At 35.6% G+C, this 24,459-nt stretch overlaps 1 protein-coding gene across 2 annotated transcripts in view; it reads right to left on the reverse strand.

The window, feature by feature from the left end:
- Positions 1 to 3,169: 3,169 nt before the first annotated feature.
- XIRP2 (xin actin binding repeat containing 2) overlaps positions 3,170 to 24,459 on the reverse strand; it is a 331,046-nt gene continuing 309,756 nt past the window's right edge. The window contains exons 7-9 of one of the 2 annotated variants that reach the window (XM_049773369.1): positions 23,115 to 23,248; positions 9,695 to 9,828; positions 3,170 to 4,664 (exon numbers count right to left, since the gene is read on the reverse strand). In XM_049773369.1, coding sequence (XP_049629326.1) covers positions 3,170 to 4,664; positions 9,695 to 9,828; positions 23,115 to 23,248 — 1,763 coding nt within the window. Of the gene's footprint in view, positions 4,665 to 9,694; positions 9,829 to 13,110; positions 22,469 to 23,114; positions 23,249 to 24,459 lie in introns of those variants that run through there. The other variant, XM_049773368.1, reaches the window with a different exon arrangement.

The following is a 24,459-nucleotide window of genomic DNA, read 5'->3' on the forward strand; positions in this document are numbered from 1 at the left end:
TAACTATTTCACAAACTTAATTCTATGTAATATAAGAAACAACCTGACAATATGTAGCAATATGAATTACATATTTAAAAGTTGCATATAATCGGGCCCTGGGAGGAGGAGGGAGAAATTCCTCCCTATGCATCTGCAAACTACAGAGGCAGGCTGCACCTGGAAGACTCCACATGCCAGTTCTTCTGTTTCTCTTCAGCTGGTATGTTGGGGGCTCTGGGCAGGACACCTAACCATAGGCCTCCTGGGATGACCACTTAGCCCAGGGGACTGAGATTCCCCCCCACACCAGGCGGGTCTTCAGGGCCATGCCTGGTTAATCAGGCCCTGGGGGGGGGGAGAAATTCCTCCCTATGCATCCACAAACTACAGAGGCAGGCTGCACCCGGAAGACTCCACATGCCACTTCTTCTGTTTCTCTTCAGCTGGTATGTTGTGGGCTCTGGGCTGGACAGCTAGCCATAGGCCCCCTGGGCTGACCACTTAGTCCAGGGGACTGAGATCCCCCCACCCTAGACTGTACCTAATTCAGGAGTTATCCTCTTACTATTATTCATTCTCAATATATATACTTTTTAACAACACCCAAAAATTTTCATAATTTTCTACTTTTTTAGGAAAAAATGGAATTCCCTAGATTTGGAGTATAATGTTCAAATAGGTCTCTAAAATCAGTGTATATGTTGATGTGACTTCCTATACAGTGGTCCTCTCTGACTACCAAGCCTAATCCATAAACAATTCATCTATACAATGTATATATCCCCTCTGATATGTTTGCCTTCCTCCACACAGATCCCCTTCTATTTTCTCATCTCCAATTCCAGATTTGTTATCTTCTCCTTAATTAACCCTCTTTACCCTCAGTTCTTTAATTTGTTAGGCACCAAGACTGACCTCTTGCCCCAACAAATTCTGCCCTCTTGCACACCCCTACAAAGCTCATTATTACTCCTTAACTCTCCCACCCACAACCATCAGTACCTCACATTTACCCTTTTTAACTTCAGTACTACAGTTATAATTATAGACCAAAGTTGTGCATTGGATTTAACAACCCCCAACTATTTCAAAAGACAAAATGGACCCATATGTCTTTTGAATATTTTATGTGTATTTTCTTTAACAGCTATAACTCTTTCTAAATATTCTTTTACCATGATGATTCTACCCAATGTTTATCTTGTCTTCTCTTTGTGAGCTGTTCAATAAGGAATTTTGGTGGAAGAGTCCCTCAGTTTAATGCTTATGATTGAACCATGTCATGGGGATTGTTGGACTTGTTCTTTTGCCCCCATATGCACTGATAACACCACGTGGCATTGTTCCTGGTTTGTATAGGCACATTAAAATGGGAAAATACTATACATACAAGTAAGTTATTATCTAATAGAGATTGGAATACACTAATCTTGTAGTGCAGTGGGACCTTACACCCTGAACATTGATATAATGACAAGGCACAGGCCTCAGAAGAATGGGCATCCTCCGTTCACCCCTGAACCAGGGAAACTGTCTACGAAACATCCAAGGTTTTTTATAACAACACCTGGAAGATTCCTCTACCAGGGAAGACACTACCACGGCTCTGACATCGACCTGCTCAAAAGAGACTTCCCTTAACACTTAGAAAACTTGACAACAACAACGACCTGCTTACAGGACAGGGTTCTCTACATTGCCCTTTAATTGTGAGGTAAAACGAGAAGACACTCTGCACCATCCTGACTGCAGTATAGGATATGCAGATTCCAGGATCTTTAATAAATAAACATAATACCAACAACAGAGACTGTGTGAAAAATAAAAGTATATTGGCACTACAGTCAATGACCTGGATTGGACATACTAGTTTGCCTGGGGCCTAGAGTTGGTCTTTTGCCAGGAAACTTCAGGGGTAGGGTCGCCTTGTATTTAGACCAAGGCTTTTCCTTTCCATGTCCCTCATATTTTGGTGGGCCTATACAAACAATAATTGCCACTCTAACACCATTTTTACTGTGCTCCTTTTACTCTAATCCTTAAGAAAAACAACCCACTTAAACTTTTGAGGTTAACTTAAACTAATATGCATGTGCATGGAAATGTAAAAAAGTACTTTACCTTCAATGTTTAAGGAGTTACATAAGTTTTATGTCTTTAGATTGCTTTGTGTGCTGCTAAGAAATATTATGTACTACAATCTGGGGACTTGAGGGACAAAGTAATTGTATATGGGTTCTGTTTTATTTTTCTTAATGTTCTTTGGCTGAAAGTTCAAAGTTAAGATATCAGCAATGGGACTACTGAGAATTCTGTTTATGGGTGATTGTCCTTCCACTGTAACTTTACCTTGTCCTCTTTCTTTGCATCTTTGTTCTCATAATTAAAAATAAAAAAATTAAAAAAATACAAATACAACAGCTAAAAGAGTTGCATATAATAAGCAATATAATTTAAATGCTTATTATTTTAGTACTTTAAAATACTTTCTATTTAAAATAATGTTTGAAAATGGACTTCACAAAATTTTGGAGAAAAATTAGTGCTTTTAATTAAAGATTTTTAAACATTTTCCCCAAGAGCTAATATTGGCAAATATCAAAAAACTATAATAATACTTATATATTTAAAATAAAAAATAAAATTTTATATTTTATAATAACATGATGCCTTTGATTGAGTACTTATTTGCCCTTCAGAATTGTATATATGTGAGTGGATTAAATATTCTCCCCAAGACAATAACTCTTAAATTTTGGAAAACATATTCTTAGAATAATAATACATATGCAAAAAAAGAAACACAAGTGATTTGTTTTTCACCCCAGGTGGTTTAATTTTATTTCAGCAGAAATCATAGAGATGATATAAGAACTGTTATAAATTCCAAAAGTAGAGAATTTTACCAATGGCAGGTTACACATAAAACCAGCAATAAACAAAAGCATTATTTGATGGAAACAAAGCTATTTTGTTTTATCTTTTTATTCTGTTCAGAACAAAAGTAATTTCAAACTAATTAAGAAAAACATTATGTTGAGTAATACAAGGAATATCCCATTGTGCTAGGCATGATATTTTTGAACAAGCAAATTCAACACGACATTATCAAACTCCCTAAAGTCTTATTTGAGACAATTAATATTTCTCAGTGCCCTAGTGTGGATTGCATGTGGGCAGATATAGTTTACTCTGTGTCACTGTAACATCTATTCCTTTTAATTTGCTCTTCCACTGTGAGTTTTTCAGACTGGACCTCCTTGTTCAGAAGTGAAGGCCTAGATGCATATTCACTGCTCAGGGCATTAAAATTCGTGAACCTATTAATGTGATTCGTTTTTACTGTCTTATTATGCCAATGTTTCACGTTCTTTCCAAATTTGTTTAAAAAAAAACATGGCATGTTTTCTGTTTGACATATCGAGCCTATTAGCTCATGGTTAAAAATGTTCTCTCTCTTTTTGGAGTAAGCAGTGATTTTCACAGTGTTAGAAAAGAAGAAGTGTAAATGTTTATTGTTTGGGTGGTTGCCTGTCATCTTTAAAATACTTTTATCATAAGAGGACATTGACGTTTTGCCTTTTACTATTAGTGAACCACTGAGGCCAGATTTGGAAACAGACTGCATAGAACTGCCTGCAGTACTACTGTCAGTCTGTTTCTCCAGAGCCACAGCTAGTATATTTCTTGAATATGTCTTTTCAGATTCAAAAATACCAAGTAACTCTGAGATTCTAGATGCATTTTCTAAGTTTTTAATCTGATATTCACTTGCAGTGCATTTTGCTTCACTTGACAGTGGTAATAAATTAGGGACTTCTGAAATAGATGTCTTTTGCTTGCAATTATTCAGATATGAGACGGCTACATAATTGTTATTATTATTCTTATTCAAATTCTCTTTCTGATTTTCAGACACCAACTCCTTTTCAGTGTTAGTAACCTGTAAAACTTCTGCACCATCAGGTTCATTAGTTTTTTCATTTTTCTCCTTCTCTGCGCTCTGCACAACCACATTATTGTTGTCATTAAGATCCATTTCACTTTTCCTCTTATTCTTTATATCTTCAGCATCTTTAAGCTTATCTTGCACATTCACATTTCCTTCATTATTCTCATCTTGTCTTGCTTCATACATCTCCATTTCTTTAATTCCTATAACCTCCTCTTTCTGGCACAGATGGATGGACTGTTGATATGGCTTCAGGAAAGAAGTGTTGGATTGTTCTTGTTCTTTGTTTTCCAGAGTTTCAAGTGATTCATTTTTCAATTCAGAAGAGGTATGGGATGGTATTCCAGGTGGCCACTTTGGTTTACTCACTTTGAGCTCTTCTTCAAAGGGAAAGGTTTTCTTAGGCATCTCCCTGGATGGGGGCCAAGTGATTTTTAATTTTCCTCTCTCCATGAATTTTCTCAAGTCACCTCTGTGTCCTTCACTGTTAGCATCATCTGAATGTTTATTAAGATCTCCAAGCATGGGAGTATTTTCTGCACAGTTTTTATGTGCACTTGTGTCTTCAGTAGGGATGAAGTCCATTGAACTGCTGTGAATTTTAAAGTTCCACCGATCTTTATGTTGCTTATGTCCAAAACCTTCATCATAATTTCCTTTAGATTTGAAAAGTTGTTTAAAGTGAGGTTTACAATATATCTGTCCATGAAGTGATGCATAATTTCCCAAACTGTTAAAGAGAAAAAAATTAATTTTTAGATATAAACAGAACATTCATATGGAAAAATTGAGTTTTTTTCAAAAATGCATAGTGATTCAGTACAATTAATTGCAGGCAATAAGAATGTGTTTATTAATTAAACATTCCTTTTATAAAAGACTTTACATGTATATACAACCTTATGTTTGCCTTGTTGTATTTAGAATATCATGACATTTGTCAGATTATAGGTATTGTAGGGATTATTGTTCAATGTAAATATAGTTAGAGATGTACAAATTTAGTGCAAATGATTGGATTAAATCTTTTTTAAATCAATGATTTGTGTGCAGGATTGTGATTTTCATTGAATTCTAAATAACGCACAAAAAAATCAACAGTTTTAACATCTTTGGTAACTGGACTTTGAATATCAAATTGGGAAGTTTTTCTATACAGTTGTTTATCTGTCCTCTTTAGGGAGACCAACAATTAGAGTGCCTGTTACATTTAAAATCAAATTAATAAAATGAAGCAGCATCATTTTAAAATATATCTAAATCTCTACATAAAATAGACTAGAGAGTAAAAATAAAACATAAAATCCAAGCATATCATTTATGGCAAAACTGAGTGATAGTATCTACTAGATCTTCAGATATAAGTATCTGAATTTGGTATACCAACAGATAAAACATATATACAACAGATAAAAGAGAGCATGATGGACTGGAAGGGTAATAGCAGAGAGAGCAAGGTAGGTGTTGGATGAACCAGAAAATATGACCACAAAACAGCCAATCAGCATTTCCTCAGTATTATGGGCCATTCAGTGAAAAGCAATAAAACAGGGGGTTGTTTGAACTTTCCAATAGCCAGTGAGATGAAGGTCTCCAAGAAGAGGCTAGAGAAGTCAAAATCTCAAAATTTGCTTACTGAATATTTAGAATGTGGCTCAACAATAAAAAATATGAGATTGGAAAAATATTGAGTAGAATGATAATATCAGAAAAATAACAGAGGACTAATATGGGGGAGAGGAAGCAAGGCAGAAAGTACTGAAAATTATAATGTTTGAATATATGAAAATGAGATGAGATAATTTTATGAAGTTAGGAAAGCTATCCTGACTTTTGTATCCTTTTAAGATGTAAAAACTAATTACATATAAAAAGATCAAGTCTAAATGATTAAGTCTAAATTTTATAGAACTATGCAACAAAAGATTAAAGAGAACTATACCATCTCTATAGACATGTAGAGCATTAAAAACGCTGTCAAAATATAAAAATTTTAAGTTACATTTTTAAATGAGTCAGATTTAAAAACTATAAAAATTCTGAAAACATAGAAGCTATAAAAATTTAGACAGGGTGCCAGAAATCATGACAAAAGAAAAAGTCTGTAAGAAAACCTATAATAAATTCAAATAAAGACAACAGGAATTATTTTAACAAAATTCTGAGAGCATAAAAGTCAACATTTATAGTGAAAATGAAAAACAGAAAAGGATATGAGGGAAATATAAATATTAACAATAGGCATAAAAGATGCATAGTAGGAGTGAAGAAAATAAAGCAATAAAACAATTTAAATACCTAGAAGCTGTAGTTTAAAGTAAATTCTCTTACAACAAAACAATATACAACTACATATTGAAAGAGCACGCTGTGTAGCAGACACTATAAACAGAATGATCAATGCACAGACTAGCTTTTCAGTGAGATGGATAGTACTTTTGTTTGGTGTGGTAACATACTTTTAGAAGAGGAATATAATTGTACCTCTAAATATATACAGTCCTGTAAATAAAATATGGACCTACTGTAGAGGATATCTTATTGTGTTGAGACTAGAAAAGCAGGGCAGACACTTTGGAGAATAAACAGAAGGACACTGTAATTCTCATTCACAGAAGGCTTCTTCAAAGCTGACTCATTTGAGGTCTAAAAAATGAGAGGCTAGTATTAGCCTGGAAGAGAGTTAGAGGAGGAGCATGGGCAAACCCCTACAAAGAATATACATAAGTAAGATTTGAACTGTAAGGAATATGTGAGATTTAAGAAGTAGATACTAAAGAGAAAAGAAAATAATGATTTTGGGGGGGCCGGAGAGATAGCACAGCAGCGTTTGCCTTGCAAGCAGCCCACCCAGGACCTAAGGTGGTTGGTTCGAATCCCGGCATCCCATATGGTCCCCCGTGCCTGCCAGGAGCTATTTCTGAGCAGATAGCCAGGAGTAACCCATGAGTCCAGCCGGGTGTGGCCCCCAAACCAAAACCAAAACAAACAAACAAATTATATGGGGCTGGCTCGGTGGCACTAGAGGTAAGATGTCTGCCTTGCCAGCGCTAGCCTAGGACAGACCGGGGTTCTATGCCCCGTGTCCCATATGCCGAGCGTTAAGGGTGTGCCCCCCAAACAAAACAAAACAAAACAAAACAAAAAAGAAAATAATGGTTTTAAGGCACTGGAATTAAAGTCAGTTATCATGAAAAGTAGCATGCAAAAAGAAGAGATAGCAGATATTAGAAGGAATAGTGACTAAGATTCTGTCTTTTAAATTCATATTAAGATGTTAATTTTTTTAGGGCCACACCTTGTGATGCTCAGGGGTTACTCCTGACTATGTGCTCAAAAATTACCTCTGGCTTTAGGGGACCTTAAGGGACACTGGGGATCAAACTGAGGTTTGTCCTGGGTCAGCCCAAGGTAAACACCCTACCACTGTGCTATTGCTCTGGCCCAACATGTTAATTTTTTTCTTAATAGAAGAAGCCTATCTTTTATTGTTCTAGGAATGTGACCTTAGTATTGCATTTTAAAAAGAGCATTCTTACCATGTTCAAGAGCATGGTATTGAGGTACAATGCTATTTTGCTAGTAGTAGTCAGAGATACTGGATACAGGGAGACCAAGCTAAAAGGTTGTTGCAGGTAAGAGAAGGATCTTTCTTGAAAGATACCTTGGCCAAAGGGATTTAGGAAAGTATATGAGGATTTAGGAAAGTATAATTCAAGAGATATTTATGGGACACAAATTATATTACTTGATGATTGGTTATAAGGAATGAGGAATATCTTAGTCATTGATTTGACTTGATTTGACTTGATTTAAAGTCATTTGCTAAGGTAGTAGGACACAGACTGTATAGACAAGGAAGAAATTTAGAGATAAATTAAAGGCATATTAAATGTGTTCTACTTATGAGCAAGCAAATTAGAGATGAAACATATTCTTCTCTGATACACAAAGGAGAGTGTTGGACTAGCTGCTTATTACCAAATTGATAGTGGGTTAAAGTAAGAATAGAAGTTTTGGTCAACTAGAAAGAATACAAATAGTGATAACACATATCCAAAATAGAATTAAAATAGGTCATACATTTTGGTAATGTACAGAGTTCTACTCACAGGAGTCTAAGAAGCAACATAGAAGAGACTATAGGAAATCAATTATACCCTAGTGTCATAGAAATCAAGGGAAACTAATGTTCTAATGAGGGGCTTTTGACATTTAATTTTGTCAAAGAAGGTTAAGAAAGATATAGGTCAGAGAAATTCACCTGGATTTATTTATTGTACTTATTGTAATTTAGCATCTCTGGGTTATAACCACACAAATGTCACATTCATTTAAGTGCATTTCTTTAAGCTTGTGACAGTGAGAGCTTTTGACCTGTGTTGACAGAGTGCTTCTGCTGCACCAGAAAATAAATAGCATTTATCTGAAATGACAATGGTTTCATTGCAAATTCTTTAAAAAAGTTGGCAAAATCCAGCTCCAATGTAAATCTGAATATCTACTGGAATATAGCTGAACCCATTAGCAAACAGCCATATTTACATGTATAATTACTACAGCTACTTTTCCCCTTTCCCCTCCATTGGAAACTTCAGCAGTGGTAGAAAGAATATGTATGGGCCTGGAGAGATAGCACAGCGGTGTTTGCCTTGCAAGCAGCTGATCCAGGACCAAAGGTGGTTGGTTCGAATCCCGGTGTCCCATATTGTCCCCCGTGCCTGCCAAGGAGCTATTTCTGAGCAGACAGCCAGGAGTAACCACTGAGCACAGCCGAGTGTGACCCCCCCAAAAAAAATAGAAAAGAAAAAAAAGAGAGTATGTATAACATAAAAAATAGAAATTATTGACTAATATTTTTAAGAATAATTTTTTTATTCCAGAGTGTAGACTTTAGAATGAAACAACAACTTGAAAATTTCAGGGCTAGAGTAATAGCATAGCAGGTATTGCGTTTGCCTTGTATGTGGCAGACCCAGGTTCAATCCTGGCATTCCATATGGTCCCCTGAGCCTGACAGGAATGATTTCTGAGCACTGAGCCAAAGGTTCTGAAAACTACTAGGTGTGGCCTAGAAACCAAAAAGAAAAGGAATATTTCGATTTGCACAATACTTTTTTAAGTTGCTTTTATCTATCTGTTTAAGAAAGTCTAATTTTTGGGGCCAGTGAGGTGGCGCTAGAGGTAAGGTGTCTTCCTTGCAAGTGTTAGCCAAGGAAGGTTCGATCCCCTGGCATCCCATATGGTCCTCCCAAGCCAGGGGCAATTTCTGAGCGCTTAGCCAGGAGTAACCCCTGAGCATCCAATGGGTGTGGCCCAAAAACAAAAACAAAAACAACAACAACAAAAAAGAAAGCCTAATTTCGGGGCCAGAGAGATAGCGTTTGTCTTGCATGCAGAAGGAGGGTGGTTCGAATTCCTGCATCCCATATAGTCCTCTGAGCCTGCCAGGAGCGATTTCTGAGCGTAGAGCCAGGAGTAACCCCTGAGCGCTGCCAGGTGTGACCCAAAAACCAAAAACAAAAAACAAAAAACAAACAAAAAAAAAAGTAAAGAAAAGAAAAGAAAGCCTAATTTCAAAGTGAAACCAGACACAGTAATAGTAACAACAGAAACAACAGTAACAATAGTTACATCAGAACATAACATGACTATATCTTCTTTTGTAGCTGTGTCCATTAATGGTGGCAATATCTGAAACAAAAATCTTTAAATTCCTTGATTATTTGTAACAAAGAGCACATACAGAGCACATCATACCTCAGTTTACTGCTGCAATGTCGGCATCGGAAGCAGGATTTATGAAAACTCTGCTTGTCTGCTACTAAACATTCCATTGGATAAACTGTCTTTTGACAAAGTATACAAATTTCCTTGTCTTGGAGTAGCAGCTTCTAAAAATAAAAAAAATCACTAAATTTATATCATATTGTTTTCAAGCATTTTAAGCACAACAAATCAAAGCAAAAATAGCATATTAATTGGCAGTGTAGTTAGAGCATTCATTCTAAGTCTACTGCAACAGTCTGATTTCTCTAACTATGAACCTCAGATTTGAGGTTCTTGATTAATCAACTTAAACCTATGGCCTTATTATATGTTGTACAGGTTGACTTTTTGTTTAGTTGTTCTGTTTTGTTTTTGAACCACACCCTGTGATGCTAAGTGCTTTCTTCTGGCTTGGCTCTGCACTCAAGGGATCACTCTAAGCAGCTTTGGAGAACTATTTATGGCGCCAGAAATCAAACCTGGCCCACCATGTGCAAGGCAAGCACCTTACCCACCCTAATATCTCTCTACACTGCTTGTTTCTACAGATTGACATTTTTTGGGGGGGGGTCACACCCAGCAGTGTTCAAGGGTTACTCCTGGCTCTAGGCTCAGAAATCACCCCTGGCAGGCACAGGGGACCATATGGGATGCTGGGATTCCTTCTGCATGAAAGGCAAACACCTTACCTCCATGCTATCTCTCCGGCCCCCAGATTGACTTTTTAATGAAAGGGAATATATTAAAATTTGTTCCTTAACTTAAATTCATTGAAAATAATACATATTATAAACTCAGTCTTGGGAGCCCTTTAAAACTTATTTTAGAACTTTCTAATCATATACACATGGATGCATGTACATACACATACGAAATTACACTCATTTGGTTCAAAGTCTTTATTTTGTAAAGCATTTGGAGAAAATCAACTGCTGTTTTGGTGGCAGACTATACCTTGTTATGCTCATAGTTCCTTCCTAACTCTGTCCTCACTCCTGGTAGGGTCAGGGTACCATATGGGTGCTTGACTTGAACCTGGGTTGACTGTGTGCAAGGCAAGCACTCACTTGCTATGCCATTGCTCTAGCTCCCATATATATATATATATATATATATATATATATATATATATATATATATATATATATATATATATATATATGTTTTATATGTGCACAATATTTATATACATATGTATTTCATAATATGAGATACTCTATTTAAAGCATATACTTGATTATTTAGTATGATTCTCTGATACCAATTCTTAATGTTAATACAATGAAACTTCTCGATACATTTTAATTTTCAGGGGTTTTTATTCTCAACCCAACTGCTTAAGATTTGGGGACTTTACAAGCTGCTGGCCTGAGGACTCAAAACAAAAATTATATTTAATAGATGGTATTCCTAGGTCATGCAGTGGATATAGAAAAATTTCCATAGATCAGCAAGACATTTCTGAAGACCTCCACTAATCTCACTGCTGGCAAAGAAAATCACTACTCGTAAGTAGCTGTAGTCACTTGTTTTTATGTGAATTTGAAATCCTGTGTATCATAATGGCTATATTGCTAGCCATTGGTTTGTACAGTGTTTCAAAACCGATACAGAATTCAACCCCCTTATATTGTTTTCATCCTTATAATCTCTTGAGAATAAGTCAAAGTAAATATGGTCAAGATCGTTTACAAAAAATAAATATGTACAATTTAGTGTTTTAATGCCTAATATGGGCAACTGTGAACTCTTCTTTGTCACCTAATTTGGGCAACTGTGAACTCTTCTTTGTCAAAGTGATTCTAGTAAATGACATGTTCTTATATTTAGCGCTGACTTTTTTTTATAGTTTTATATGATTGAGCAATATTAGCAAAACCTGAACATTTTAAATTAATTAGACAGCTTTGCTTAATTATACTTGAAGCAAGCATATTAAGAAGTCATTTTAACCTGATAAACAAGACACATATATTTCCTACTGGCCCAAATGTGATAGGTATATAATTATTAGTTATTTTATATTTAAGCTTGCCATTTTGTTCAGACTGTCAAAAAGAAAGAAGTAATGGTGCACATTAATTATGTCAACTCTTTGTTATATGAGCTCATTTATTATAAAATGCAAGGGGATATAAAGTATTAATATTTAAAAATATATACCATTTTCATCTTTTAAAAGTTCTAAATGGCACCTATATTTTAAGTCCTTTCTCAATACTTATATTTTAGGCTCTATGTTTTTATAACACTGTAAAGGTTTCATGTATAATATATTCCAGCCCTCACTGTCAACTGGAATGTTCACCTCCCTCTACCTTTGTACTAGTGCCTCTCCATCCAAGTACCACCTATCCCTTACCTGTTGTAAGCTTCCTATTAAATAAAATTTTTGGTTTCTTTTGCTTTTGGGCATTTTTAACCTTTTACTTTATTTTCATGTTTTAAATCTGTTTCATATTCGAAATACTGGCTTTGTATTGTTTCAAATATTATGTTTTATGTTCCAAATATGATCAAAATCAGGGCCAGATATAATATAACTGGTAGAGCCCTTGCCTTGCAAGCATCCAACCTGGGTTCAATCCCTGCAACCCATATGATCCCCAGTAACTGTAGTAGTGATCATTGAGCATAGTCAGGTGTGGTCCCAAAAGTTAATTAACAAAACAAAAATCTCAAAAATAAATATAATAAAAATTTTATTCATGTAATATTTAAATAAGAATAATGGAGCTATTATTAGATATTTATTTTAAGAAAATTTAAAGAACCTGTTATAACAAAACAGTGACATTAAATAAAAACCCCATTCAACTTAATAGCAATAATTATGTCTATTTAATACCCACAATTTTGTCAGTGATACCAATTAAAGTTCTTATGGGGCATACGAAGAGTATAAATAATTTATTTGATTTTTGCCCTGAATTGAAAAGCAAACACCAATTTTAACCTAGCAGTTAAAAATATTTCAATAGTAGGTGAAAGGATGTTACCTAAAGCAAGTGGATGCAATGATACATTTTTAAAGAAATAGTAATGTTTTCTGGCTGTATAATTATTAATAATATAAGATGATATAGGGTCATTTTACTATCACAATAATTAATTTTACCTGTGATGCACTAAGTATTATTTACCTTGACAAACTCAGGTCTCACTGACCTATAGGAAGGTGTGTATTATTTCACACAGTGAAAGTAAAACATGTCAGAGACTTTTGAAAAGAGAAATTAGTAGAGGTGAGCTTAAATTTAAAGAGATCAGCATCCAAGAAAGCTGTTAGTTTTAGGTTATAGTGTTTGGTTATTATATATGCTATTTCAACCTCAAATCATCTTAGCTATGGAATACATGCTTTTAAGTGGGTTAAACTTTCACACTTTTAAAGCTCATTCATTTACCACGTCTGAATGCAGATTCCTCTTGGAAAGTGGTTCTTATCTCAGCTGCCAAAGCATCCGAGGCAGCATATCCCTGGTTTTTAAAAACTCGTTCACTCTCCTGCCATGTCTCTTGAAAATTTCGCTGAGGTGCTTTAGATGAATCAGATATATCTAATATGTGGCCAGCAATGACATCTTCATAGGTTGGTGGGGCATGCTTAAAATCAAAGCCAGGCTTGCTAGCTTCTGAGCTACGTGATGAAGAGACTGTTATCTTCGACCCAACAACTTGACTGTCAAATCCATCCACATCTGAGAAACGTTCCCTTAGAGATGTTGTTTCAGACTGTACTTTGGGCTGCCTGACAGGAACCTTTTCTTGTGACTCTCTAGCACGATCATACGAGAAACCTGTGAAACTCTTATTTTCTGAAGATGATAACCCAAACTCCTTACAGAATGTACTGCTTTCTTGTTTTATATTGTGATTAGCTTCTCCATTTGTATAAACTCTTTTTGTAGAGTTTGTTTCAAAAATTGGGCTACCCTCAAATTCTTTGAACCATCTATTGATTTCATTTTCATGTTCATTTATTAAGTCTTCAGCCATTTGAGCAGCACGATTGGTTGCTTCATATCTCTCAGTGTGCTCTGACATGTGAGGTCCTTCAAATTTGCTGATGATTTCCACAGCATCAAAACTCTCAGTATCTGGCACGATGTGATTAGTGGCGGTTACTCCATCCTTGTGAACATAAGTCTCCCTCTTCTCCACTTTCCTAACTTTCCCTTGAGCTTCCACGGATTCTCTGAAGGAACTGCTATCAATATGATTTACGTTTATTGGTATCGTGATTGTAGGTGAAGAGTTTCTCCCAAGAGATTCTATCTTAATTTGACGGCGAAGTGTTGCAGGAGATGTGATGATCTCAGATCTTGTCTCCACAATTGGAACTGGGGTGACAGATGGACTTGGGATGGTACCCCTGAAAAACTTGGCAGTCGTGTCTTTCAGTTTGATGAGTTGTTCTGAGCGACTCCTGGGTGGAGAGGGGGAGGAATGTGCTCTGTGAATTCTAGATGTTGCTGTCATGGGCCTTCTTGGTGAGGATTCAGCAAAACTGTCCTTTTTCGGTGACTGAGAATTGCCATCATTAGTAGAGGCTTCAGTTCGCCTAGCTGTAGACTCAATGGTTATAAAGGTTGGTGACTGTGAACGTGTCTTTAAAGTAGGTGAAGAAATCTTCCTATGGTCTACTTTAAGTTCCTGATGGGTTTTTGCAAGATTTTGTGCATTTGATTCATGATGGGTTGCTTGTTGTTGGTGCTCTATCTGCTCAATAGTTATGTTTTCTTTCTGTATAGTGCTTTTATTATAGCTGCCAACAGCATTAGGAATTTGAGCTATTTTTTCACTAACATTGGTAGGATTATCGCTCTGTTTTCCTACTTTGGAGGATTTCATGGCTATTTGAATGATGTTTTCATACGACCGAAGCATATCCTCTGCTTGAGTTTTAATATGTGTTATTTCTTCTTTAATTCTTTCTACATTATTCTCCATAGCAATTCTACGTCCATGTTCTCTCTTTTCTTCACTTAATAGCCATACTGGAATAATATTCAAAAGTGTCTGAAATGTTTTAAGGCAATTTTTATTTGGTTCTACTTCAAACTGTTTTACCCTAGACAAAATGTGCTGTAGTTCTTCAAGTTTTCTCAAGAGTTCCAATATATTTACAGCACATTTTCTATCTTCCTGCTGAGAATCTTTCACAGAAGAAAACAAAGATTTGTTCTGTGTAATCTCTAGCTTTGGCTCTTTAGTATTAGAAAAGACTTGTTTCTGTTGTACACCCTTAATTCCAAGACATTTTTTTTCTTGCAGATTATTATATGGCTGGGGCAATTTTTTACATTCAACTTGAGTTTCAGAGGTCTTTATTTGGGTTTGCTGAAAACTCTGAGTCTGTGAATCAATATGTGTATCAGCAATCTTGTGTTTGACTACTTTCTGTGCAGTTTGGTTCAAATGCTCTTGTTTTCTTTCCATCATTAGTCTTTCTTCTTTGGGATCAGTCATTGGTAGTCCCTGAATCATCCCTTCACTTTCTGGATGTTTGTCACCCCCAGACTCTATACATTCTTTCTGTGGCTCAGGAACTATGTTGAACTTACTTTCATGGCACTTTCCTATAGAATCATTGGGTAGTGTTATTGACACTTTTTTCTCCTTCTTAGGAAATTTGCAATATTTTTCATCTATAAATTGCTTATTATGATATTCAGTGCTTGCCTCAGTTTTCTTGTTTTCTTGATACTGCTCTTTGGTGATAGTTTGAATATCAAGTTCAGATTTCTTTTTATGGCTTTCATAGCTATGTAATATGTCATTTATTTTATAATCTAGGGTTGGAAGCTTTATGGTTTTGACTTTGAAATCTGGGGCAACTGGTTTGATTTGGAGCAAATTCAATGTATCCAGACACTTCTTTTGCTGTATTTGTTGTGCACTACATTCTTGCTGATTCTGCTTATTTTCACACACCGTTGTAAATTGTTTAATGTCCTCTGAGCTCTGAAAAACTTCTTTTTTCATAGTATCTTTATCTTCAGAGGCTGTTAGAACATTTTGGAGCTTTTTAGTAGTGCTTGTCACTGCTGGTGTTGTGGAGACTTGGTTATCAGTACACATTCCCACTAACTGAGAATTTCTTTGAGCGTATAGGTTGGCTTGATCAACAGTGATTTTCAAATCCATTCTAGGTAGGGAAGCCTCATTTGTATTTTGTAATAGCACTTCCTTTTTGAACTCTGATTTATTTTGGTTTTGACTTTCTGTTTTAACCATGCTGTAGCAAGAACTAGCCTGTTTTTGTCTTTCAAGCTCTTCTTTTTGTTGTCTGTATTTTTCTTCAGCTATCATCAAAGGTGTCCTAAATTTACTCATGTAAGGTTTTGGACTTTGTTGTCCTAAAACTGTTGAGAAAGAATGAGATTTTAAGAGAGGTGCTACTTGTTTTCCTTTGAGTAGTGGAATTTCTGGAGCATTCTTTGGGAAAGATCTTGCCAAAGGCATTGATAATTCTCTTTTATCCAGCATGTTTCTAGGTGGGCTCTCTTTCATCTCTTGATGTTCATTGACTTTCACTGTTATTCCTTCTTTCTGGTCTTTTGATAGAGTAATTTGGCTTTTCACATCTGGAAAAGAATTTTTCAATTCAACTTTTGATGAGCCATCATTCTTCTTAAAAAATTTGGGTTTGGGCAATGTGGGAGGAGGCACACGCTTCCCACATTTTTCTGCTATGTTTTTAGCCTGAGAAAGTTTGAGAGTTTGCTGAGAATTTATGGCATTTTCTTGGAAACATTGTGTGACTACTTCATTGTGATTTTCTTGAACAGAGGAGGAAAGAAATGCTTGTTTCAAAGATGGAGTTGGAGGAGAGGGAGATGATTGATACATTGATACACATTCTCTGTCTGATTTCTCATCTTCTGCTAGTGGAGGAAGAAGGAGGCCTGGAAAACTTTCAAATTCAGTTTTGATTTTTTCTGTAGAGAAGGAGGGAGTTAAGGAATTTTTTTCAGGTAACAATATTAAAGGTGGTGGAGGAGGAAGAGGAAATTCAATTTCAGAAGATGCATTTGAAGGTGGCAGAGGAGGTGGAGATGGTGGTGGAAGAGAGCTTTCACTTTCCTTTACATTATTTTCAGGGTTCAGGTTGATTAAATTCAAGGACATTTCCATTGCCATTTTTAAATCTCTGGTGGTATTTGTCTTCATTAGAAAGTCTTGGCTACTCAAATTATCATCAGTCTTTTGCTTTTCAGTTGTCTTCAATATATCTTGGCCTTTTTGGGAGACTTTCCCCTCTGTCAAGACATTTGTTATGTCTTGATTTAAAGGGAGATTTTGGCACATTGATTGAAAGCTTACATTCTTTTTCTTTATATCTTTATTAGAATATTGCATTTCATGTGTTAATAAAGTTTGCTTCTGAAAGTCCTTCATAATTTCACAAGTTTCCCCTTTTACGTTATTATTTGGAACCTGAGTAGAGTAGGGCTGGAAGCTCTGTGTATCAGTTGGTATTTTAACATTTTTCATATTCTTAGAATTCTTTGGAGGGTAAGTCTCCATCATCTGGTGGCCATTCCTCAGTTGGCAGGTTTGAGTTTGTTGAGTTCCTACTGTTTTTTTACTAGATAAGGTAGAGTTAAAGATATCATCCATTTGCTTTTGCACTGTTTCTGATTCCTTGGTTTTTAGATTTTTCTTAACAGAAAGAGTTGAAGCCAATTGTCTGCTCTTATGCTCATTTCTAAGATACTGCCCTCTTGTGGTATCAGTACAAGCCCCTCTTCTTTCCTCTGATTCCAACACACCTTTAATAGTTTCCTGGTGGGTGGTAGAGTTAGAAAGTCTTCTAAGACTTTTCTCAAGAGCATCATTGTTTTGCTCACGGTCTATAACAATCTTTACAGTCCCTTTGGGGGCTTTTGGAAGATTAACCCAAGCACTTTCTTCTATTAAATTCTCCTGGCAAGAATTTTTTGTATCTGGATTGATATTATCTGTTTTCCCTTGCCACCACTTGGCTATAGGCTCAAATGGTCCTGGTCTTGGCTGAAGAACACTTTGTTTGTACCCCTGGATGTCCTTTTGAAGACCCTTTGCTTTCTGCTGTCCTGCTTGCACATTTTCTATAGTTCCACACTTTTTATCTACCTCCCTGAAAGATCTTTCTGCTTCTTTCAGATTTCTTAATGATGTTTCAAGGTCATTTAGGAGAAGTTCCTTCTTCAGGATTTCTGTCCTTGTGTTTGCAGTCTTTTCAAGGCATTCAATAGCTTGCACAAGATCAATAGGGATAGCATGGGGCTGCTTAGATTCTTTCTGTTGGTGACTTGATTCATCAAGTGACTTGAGTGAGTCCAGGGTGTCACTTTTTATAATATCTTGAGTTTTAGCCACTTTTTCCTGATTTATAGCCTGGTTGAAGGAATTTAAGGTTGATTTTAAATCACCGTTTGCAATTTCTTCATTGAGTGCATTGCAAGATATATTCTGAGGCTTTGTCATAAAAACTTTAACTGTATTATGCACATCTCCTGGGATGATGTCAGTTTCATTAACTGTACATTCAACTTGAGACTGCTTTTCCTTTAGCAGCAGTTTTGTGCCCTGGACATCACCACCAATTATTTCTTCCTCTTTTTCTTGCTTCCTAGCTGTTACTGTTTCATTTGACCCTGTCTGAAGTTGTTTGAGATAGTCTAAAGCTCCAGTTTCTATGCATGTTGTAAAAAAGTGAACATTTCCTCTCTCTGAGGCATCAATTTTCATCCTTTCAGAAATTGCATTGTTTGATGTAAAAGATAACAAACTGTGAATGGTTCCTCTAACATCACCACCTTTTACTTTTTCACGCTCAATTATTTCTCCAGCATTTTTGTGAAGAAGACAATAAAGCGTCATTTTAATATTTCCTCGTTCATCTTCCTGAATTAAAATGCCTTTCTTCTCAGATCTTTCTGTAGAGAACAGGTTTTTTATTGCTTGTTGTACATCACCACTTACTATCTCTTCCTTTTCAGCATGATATTCTGTTGATCTGTTCAATAATTGAGCTTTAGTCAAATTAACATTTCCCTTCTCCTCTTCGCTAACCAAAATGTCTCTTTTTGAGTGATCTCTCTTTGAGAGTAGGTGCTCTATTATATTTCTGAGATCGACCCTGACCATTTCTTCTTTCTGAATGTGAGGGGCAGCTTGATTCATTAGCTTGTATTTTGCCATCCGCACATCCCCCACTTCATCAGCTTCAATGATGATTCCAGGAGCCTCTATAAGCTTCTGAGAATAGAGTTCTTTCAAGGTTTCTTTAATGCTTTTGCCAATAATTTCCACCTTTTCGACCATATTTTCATGAAATTTGTGAAGTGGTGTAGTTTCGAAAAGCCATGTAGTTGTCTTGACGTCAGAAAAAGGAAGTTTCTCTTTGGTAATATTTGTGATGCTTTCATCTGCATTTGCTTCCTTAATAGAATCTAAAGACTGAGTCTCAAAAAGCCATATTGCCTGTTTAACATCACCTTTCTGCATGTTTTCCTGGGTGACCATTTTGATATTGTCATTCTCTGCCTCTTCTCCCCTCAGTTCATCTAGAGTGTGGGTTTCAAATAACCAAGTAGCTATTTTAACATTTCCCTTTTGTATTTCATTGACACTTACTGTTCTTACATATGTATCCTGGTCATAGTTTTCTGACTCAAAGAACTGTTTACTTCTCTTCACATTCCCATCTTGAATACAATCTACAGTGGGTATAGTGGTATGTGATTCTTCTGAAATCTGATCCAGCGGTTGTGTTTCAAATCTGTATCTCACAGCACTAACATCCCCCTTCTGAATGTCTTCTTGTGTGACAGATTTAATAACATACACAGTCTCTGATTCGTTAATTGAGTCTAATGGTTTTGTTTCAAAAAGCCATCTTGTCCCTCGTACATCTCCATGAATTACCTCTTCCTTTTTAACTGTTGTCACTTCATGATAAAACCCTCCTCTGTCCTGAATTGCATAAAGTGGCTGAGTTTCAAAGAGCATTCTGTAGCTTTTTACATTGCTTTTTATTGCTTCTTCAGCGAGTGGTTTCTTGGTGCTAATATAGTCAGTTTCTTCTTTAATTTCATCTAAAGAAAATGTCTCGAAAATAAAGCACCCTTTTCTTACATCACCACCTTGTATGTCTTTCACAGTCTTAACTAATTCATCATCTCCTTGGCTTTCTTTTATCTTGTCAATAGGTTGATTTTCAAAAAGCCATCTACAATTTAAAACATTTCCTTTCTGAATATCATCAGTCTTTAGAGTTTTGATCTTTTCCAAAACTTCCTCTGAACTGGAACTTATAGCATCTAATGGCTGATTTTCAAACTTTTGTCTCATGCTGGAGACATCCCCAGCTGGAATATCTATTTCCACAATCTTGATTTCCTTCCCTTCTTCTCCTTGTATTCTGTCCAAGTTTTCTGTTTCAAAAACATGGCGTGCTGTATGAACATCTCCACCCTTGATCTCCTCCTGTTTTACAGTTTGCAATTTGGTTGTTGCTTCAGAGTCATTTTTAATGGAATCAAGTGGCTGAGTTTCAAAGAGCCAAGTACAGGTTTTGACATCTCCTTTATGAATTTCATCACTGCCAGATACTAATGAAACTTTTTCATAAAGGGACTCCATGGGCTGGGTTTCAAAAAGCCATCTACAGGTTTTGACATCTCCTTTCACAATATCAATAGTTTGTTTGGATTCAGTTTCTACTTCTTCCATATTACTGAAATATTTGATTGAATCAAGAGGTTGGGTTTCAAAAAGCCACTTAGCAGATTTCACATTTCCAGTTTGTATTTCTTGAGCAGATATTCCTCGTATTACTTGAAACTTATGAAGGCTTTCATCAAACTGGTCAATGGGTGTTGTTTCAAAGAGCCACCTGAAGCTTTTTACATCACCTCTTAAAATTTCCTCATGCTTGACTGTCTTTACTTCATGATATTGTCCAAGGTGATCTTGAATGGCATATAATGGCCTTGTTTCAAAGAGTAATTTGTTTAATTCTACAGCACCTCTGGTGACTCCTTCCACTTCTATCTTATGGGATGCATCATACTTAATTAAATTATTAGATTCAAACATATGTGTGTAATTTCTTACATCTCCTTTGTCAACAGCCTCAAGTTTTACTGTACGTATACATTCTCTTTTATCTTCTCTAATATTTTCAAGAGGCTGAGTTTCAAAAATCCATTTTTGATGCCTAACATCCCCTCTTTCTTCTTCAGAAGCAGTAATTTTTTCGAGTTTTCCTACATCAGGACTGTCTTTCAAAGCCTCTATTGGAAGAGTTTCAAATAGATGCTTAGTAGCTTGCACATCACCCCCTAATATCTTTTCAGATTGTACAGGATCTGGTGAAGGAGTGTCTTTTAGAATGTCTAGTGGCTGTGTTTCAAACATCCAGCACTTTCTGGAGACATCTGCTCCCATTATTGCTTCCTTTTCAGTAATGGTTTCTTCTGAATCTTCTTTTATTTTCTCCAAAGGCTGGGTTTCAAATAACCACTTTGCTCTACTCACCCCACCTTTGACATTTTCTTCCATGGATATTCCTCGTACAACCTTAATTTCTGTGATATCCTTATTAATTGTGTCGAGGGGCTGTGTTTCAAACATCCAACGTGCTGTTCTCACATCTCCCCTTTCAACATCTTCTCTGTGAACAGTTTTAATTTCTAGAATTTGACCTGATCCATCTCTAATAACATATAAAGGTTGAGTTTCAAAGCATTTTATACTTCTCTTAACATTCCCCTTAATTTCTTTGAGCTCAGATCTGAGTTGCAGTAGGTAAACCTCATCCACTGAGTGAAGCTGTCCAAGGTGATCCAGCTGTTGAGTTTCAAACATGTATCTGACAGTCTTGACATCTCCTCCAGTTATGTCCTTTATTGCATTTTCTTCTAATTCGTCTGAACTCTGATGCATTTTATTCATAGAGTCTAGTGGTTTTGTCTCAAACATCCATCGTGCTGTGCGAACATCTCCTCTGGCCAGCTCAGGAATTTTCTCAGTATTTTCTTTAGTGTCAGTAGAATGGAAACCCAATGCATCAATAGGTTGAGTTTCAAACATCCATGTGGTATATTTCACATCACCACCAGCAATGATTTCTTGATCAGCAATGCCCTTGGGGGTGTTATCTTCCTCCTGTGAGTCATTATTGATAGAATCTAATGGCTGATTCTCAAAGATCCATCTCATGGACTGGACTTCCCCCTTCAGAATTTCATCCCACTCTAAGTGTTCTCTTTCTGAGTTCAATTTTTTTTGAGAACTGTCATTTGTATTTTCAAAAACGTACCTAGCTTGCTGCACATCTGCAGAAAATGAGTTTGCTGAGTTTATTTGACTAGAAACAATATCAGAAACCTCATTGATATAATCTTTTTCTAAGTTTTTTCTTAACTCAGGATGGATGTGTTTATATAAGCGATTTAATTCATACAAATTTCTTTGCTTGGAATATAATTCTTTGGGGATTGTTGGCATTTGAGGAGGGTTAGGAAATTCAGGGGACTGGGAAAAATCTGTCACATCTGTTGAATTTTGAAGTATATCAGGTGGTGGAGGAGGAAATTCTGTGTTTCCTAAAGAGGCAGCATTAATTTGTGCCAGAGTTGAGGAAGAAGCACTGTGATCACTATATCTTGTGGTTGATATTTCCTTCCTTTGACTTGTTGAGGTACATGATGTGGTAGAGGTACCCACCACTGAGGATGACTTTAAAGAATCTTCATATCTATTTTCAATCTTTAAGGAGAAAAGAAATCAAAACTTATAAAATGGTACAGTGATGAAGTCTTTCTAAGTAGTCTTTTATTACTTTAACTGCTTTGACTCTACAGCAAGACCCTTCCTTACTGTTCAAATGAACAGTAAGATATTCCATTTAAATGACTACATAATAGAATACTCTACTATTTTTATTACCATTCCTATAATCTACTTGCATTTTTAGAATTCTATTTCCCATTCAATAATCAACATTTCAGTATTTTAACATTTACAAATAACCTTGAATTTTTAAATGTAATGTGCTAGAGGGAAACAATAGGGATGTTAATATAATCTTGAGGATTATTTTTCTTAGAATTTTAAACAAAAAAGAATAAGTATGTGACATTTAAAATTCACTTTTTACTTTATCTAATAATGTCAGTTACTAAACTTCAGTGCCAACATAATTTTTTCTTTTTATATTTTTTCTACCAAAAGAAGAATTTAACTTTTTCTTTCTTTTTTTATATGCAATAATATTCTTCTTATGGAACAGATTAAGCACTCATTCAGGACTTTTATTATTGAAAAACCACAACGAATAACTAATATAATTAAAATTTTAAAAATTTAGCTCTGATTTCATACTTAATATCTTCACTTATAAAGATTATCTTACCTTAATTTGCTTTGCTGGGGTTGTCAATTCTTTGTCAGAATAAAGCATCTTTTCCTGAGAAGACTTTTCAAATTGTTCTTTCAAAAGTTTAGTTGAAACCTTTGGAATCTCTTCATCTTCAGGCGTATCAATAACTATAGATAAAGGTCACACCAGAGATGTGTGATAAGGAAACAAAATCCTAAGAAATTTTCTAAGGCCAAGGGAATTTCCTTTCTAATTTCCCAATAATTATTGTGCCTATTTAACAAAACAAAACAAAAGAACAAAAAAAAATTGCCACATCAGCCCTTTCCTATTTTTATTTATATAAATTTTTAAAATTTTGTTTTATTTTTCTTATTTTCTTCTTTTAAATTTAAATTCATAGCTTCAACACAGGGGCTTATCCCCACTTTTCCCCCGACAAATCCATAGAACATGAATCAACTTGTTCTGACTCATAAATTGAGGGGGGAAAAATGTGAATGATACCAGGGGCAAGCAGTCTCAGGAACATTGACTGGAAATAAAAAAAAATACCTTAAATACCTAAATACCTAAATACACAATCCAAAGTCAATGACAATAGAATTAAAAGACCAAAATTACAGGTTATACACAAAATGGACCTGTTACATTAGCAGTCAAAGGGGCTCTGAGGGGAGACAAGGGAAACATGCTGGGACCAGAGACAGAGGGAGGTCACCACTGGTGGTGGGAATGGCCCATATTCACTGTCATTATGTACCTTAAGTATCACTATGAAAGTCTTGTAATTCCCATTGATCTCAATAAAAAAATTAAAAAACTATGAAATTCCTCACAAGTTACTTTAAAAATTCAAATATAAGAGCCCAGAGAGATAGCACAGAAGTAGGGCATTTGCCTTGCATGCAGCAAATTTGAACAGATGGTGATTCAATTCCTGGCATCCCATATGGTCCCTTGTGTTTGCCAGGAGTGACTTCTGAGTGCAGAGCCAGGAGTAACCCCTGAGAGCCACAGGGTATGACCCATCTCCCCCAATAAAATATATATACATTCATGTATTAAAATATATATTAAATATGTTATATATTCAATGTGTTTACATGTGTTTAACAGTCTAATATTTTATAGTATAATAATATCAAGCTTGTAGGAAAAAATTAATGTCTGGTATTTTTGAGTAAGTCATAATTAATGGAATTATATTTTATTTTATTTGTACATATTTTTCAAAGTTTGTACAAGATTGTTTATCATTAAATTCATAAAAATACTATGCCAGAAAAAATAAGACATGTCATTGAGCAGTAAAATCAAAATTGCAGATATCCTTAAATAATAGTGTTTTGTACATATTTGGCTTAAGTATCTTAAT

The sequence above is a fragment of the Suncus etruscus genome, chromosome 5 (assembly GCF_024139225.1).
Source record: "Suncus etruscus isolate mSunEtr1 chromosome 5, mSunEtr1.pri.cur, whole genome shotgun sequence".
Classification (NCBI taxonomy): Eukaryota; Metazoa; Chordata; class Mammalia; order Eulipotyphla; family Soricidae; genus Suncus; species Suncus etruscus.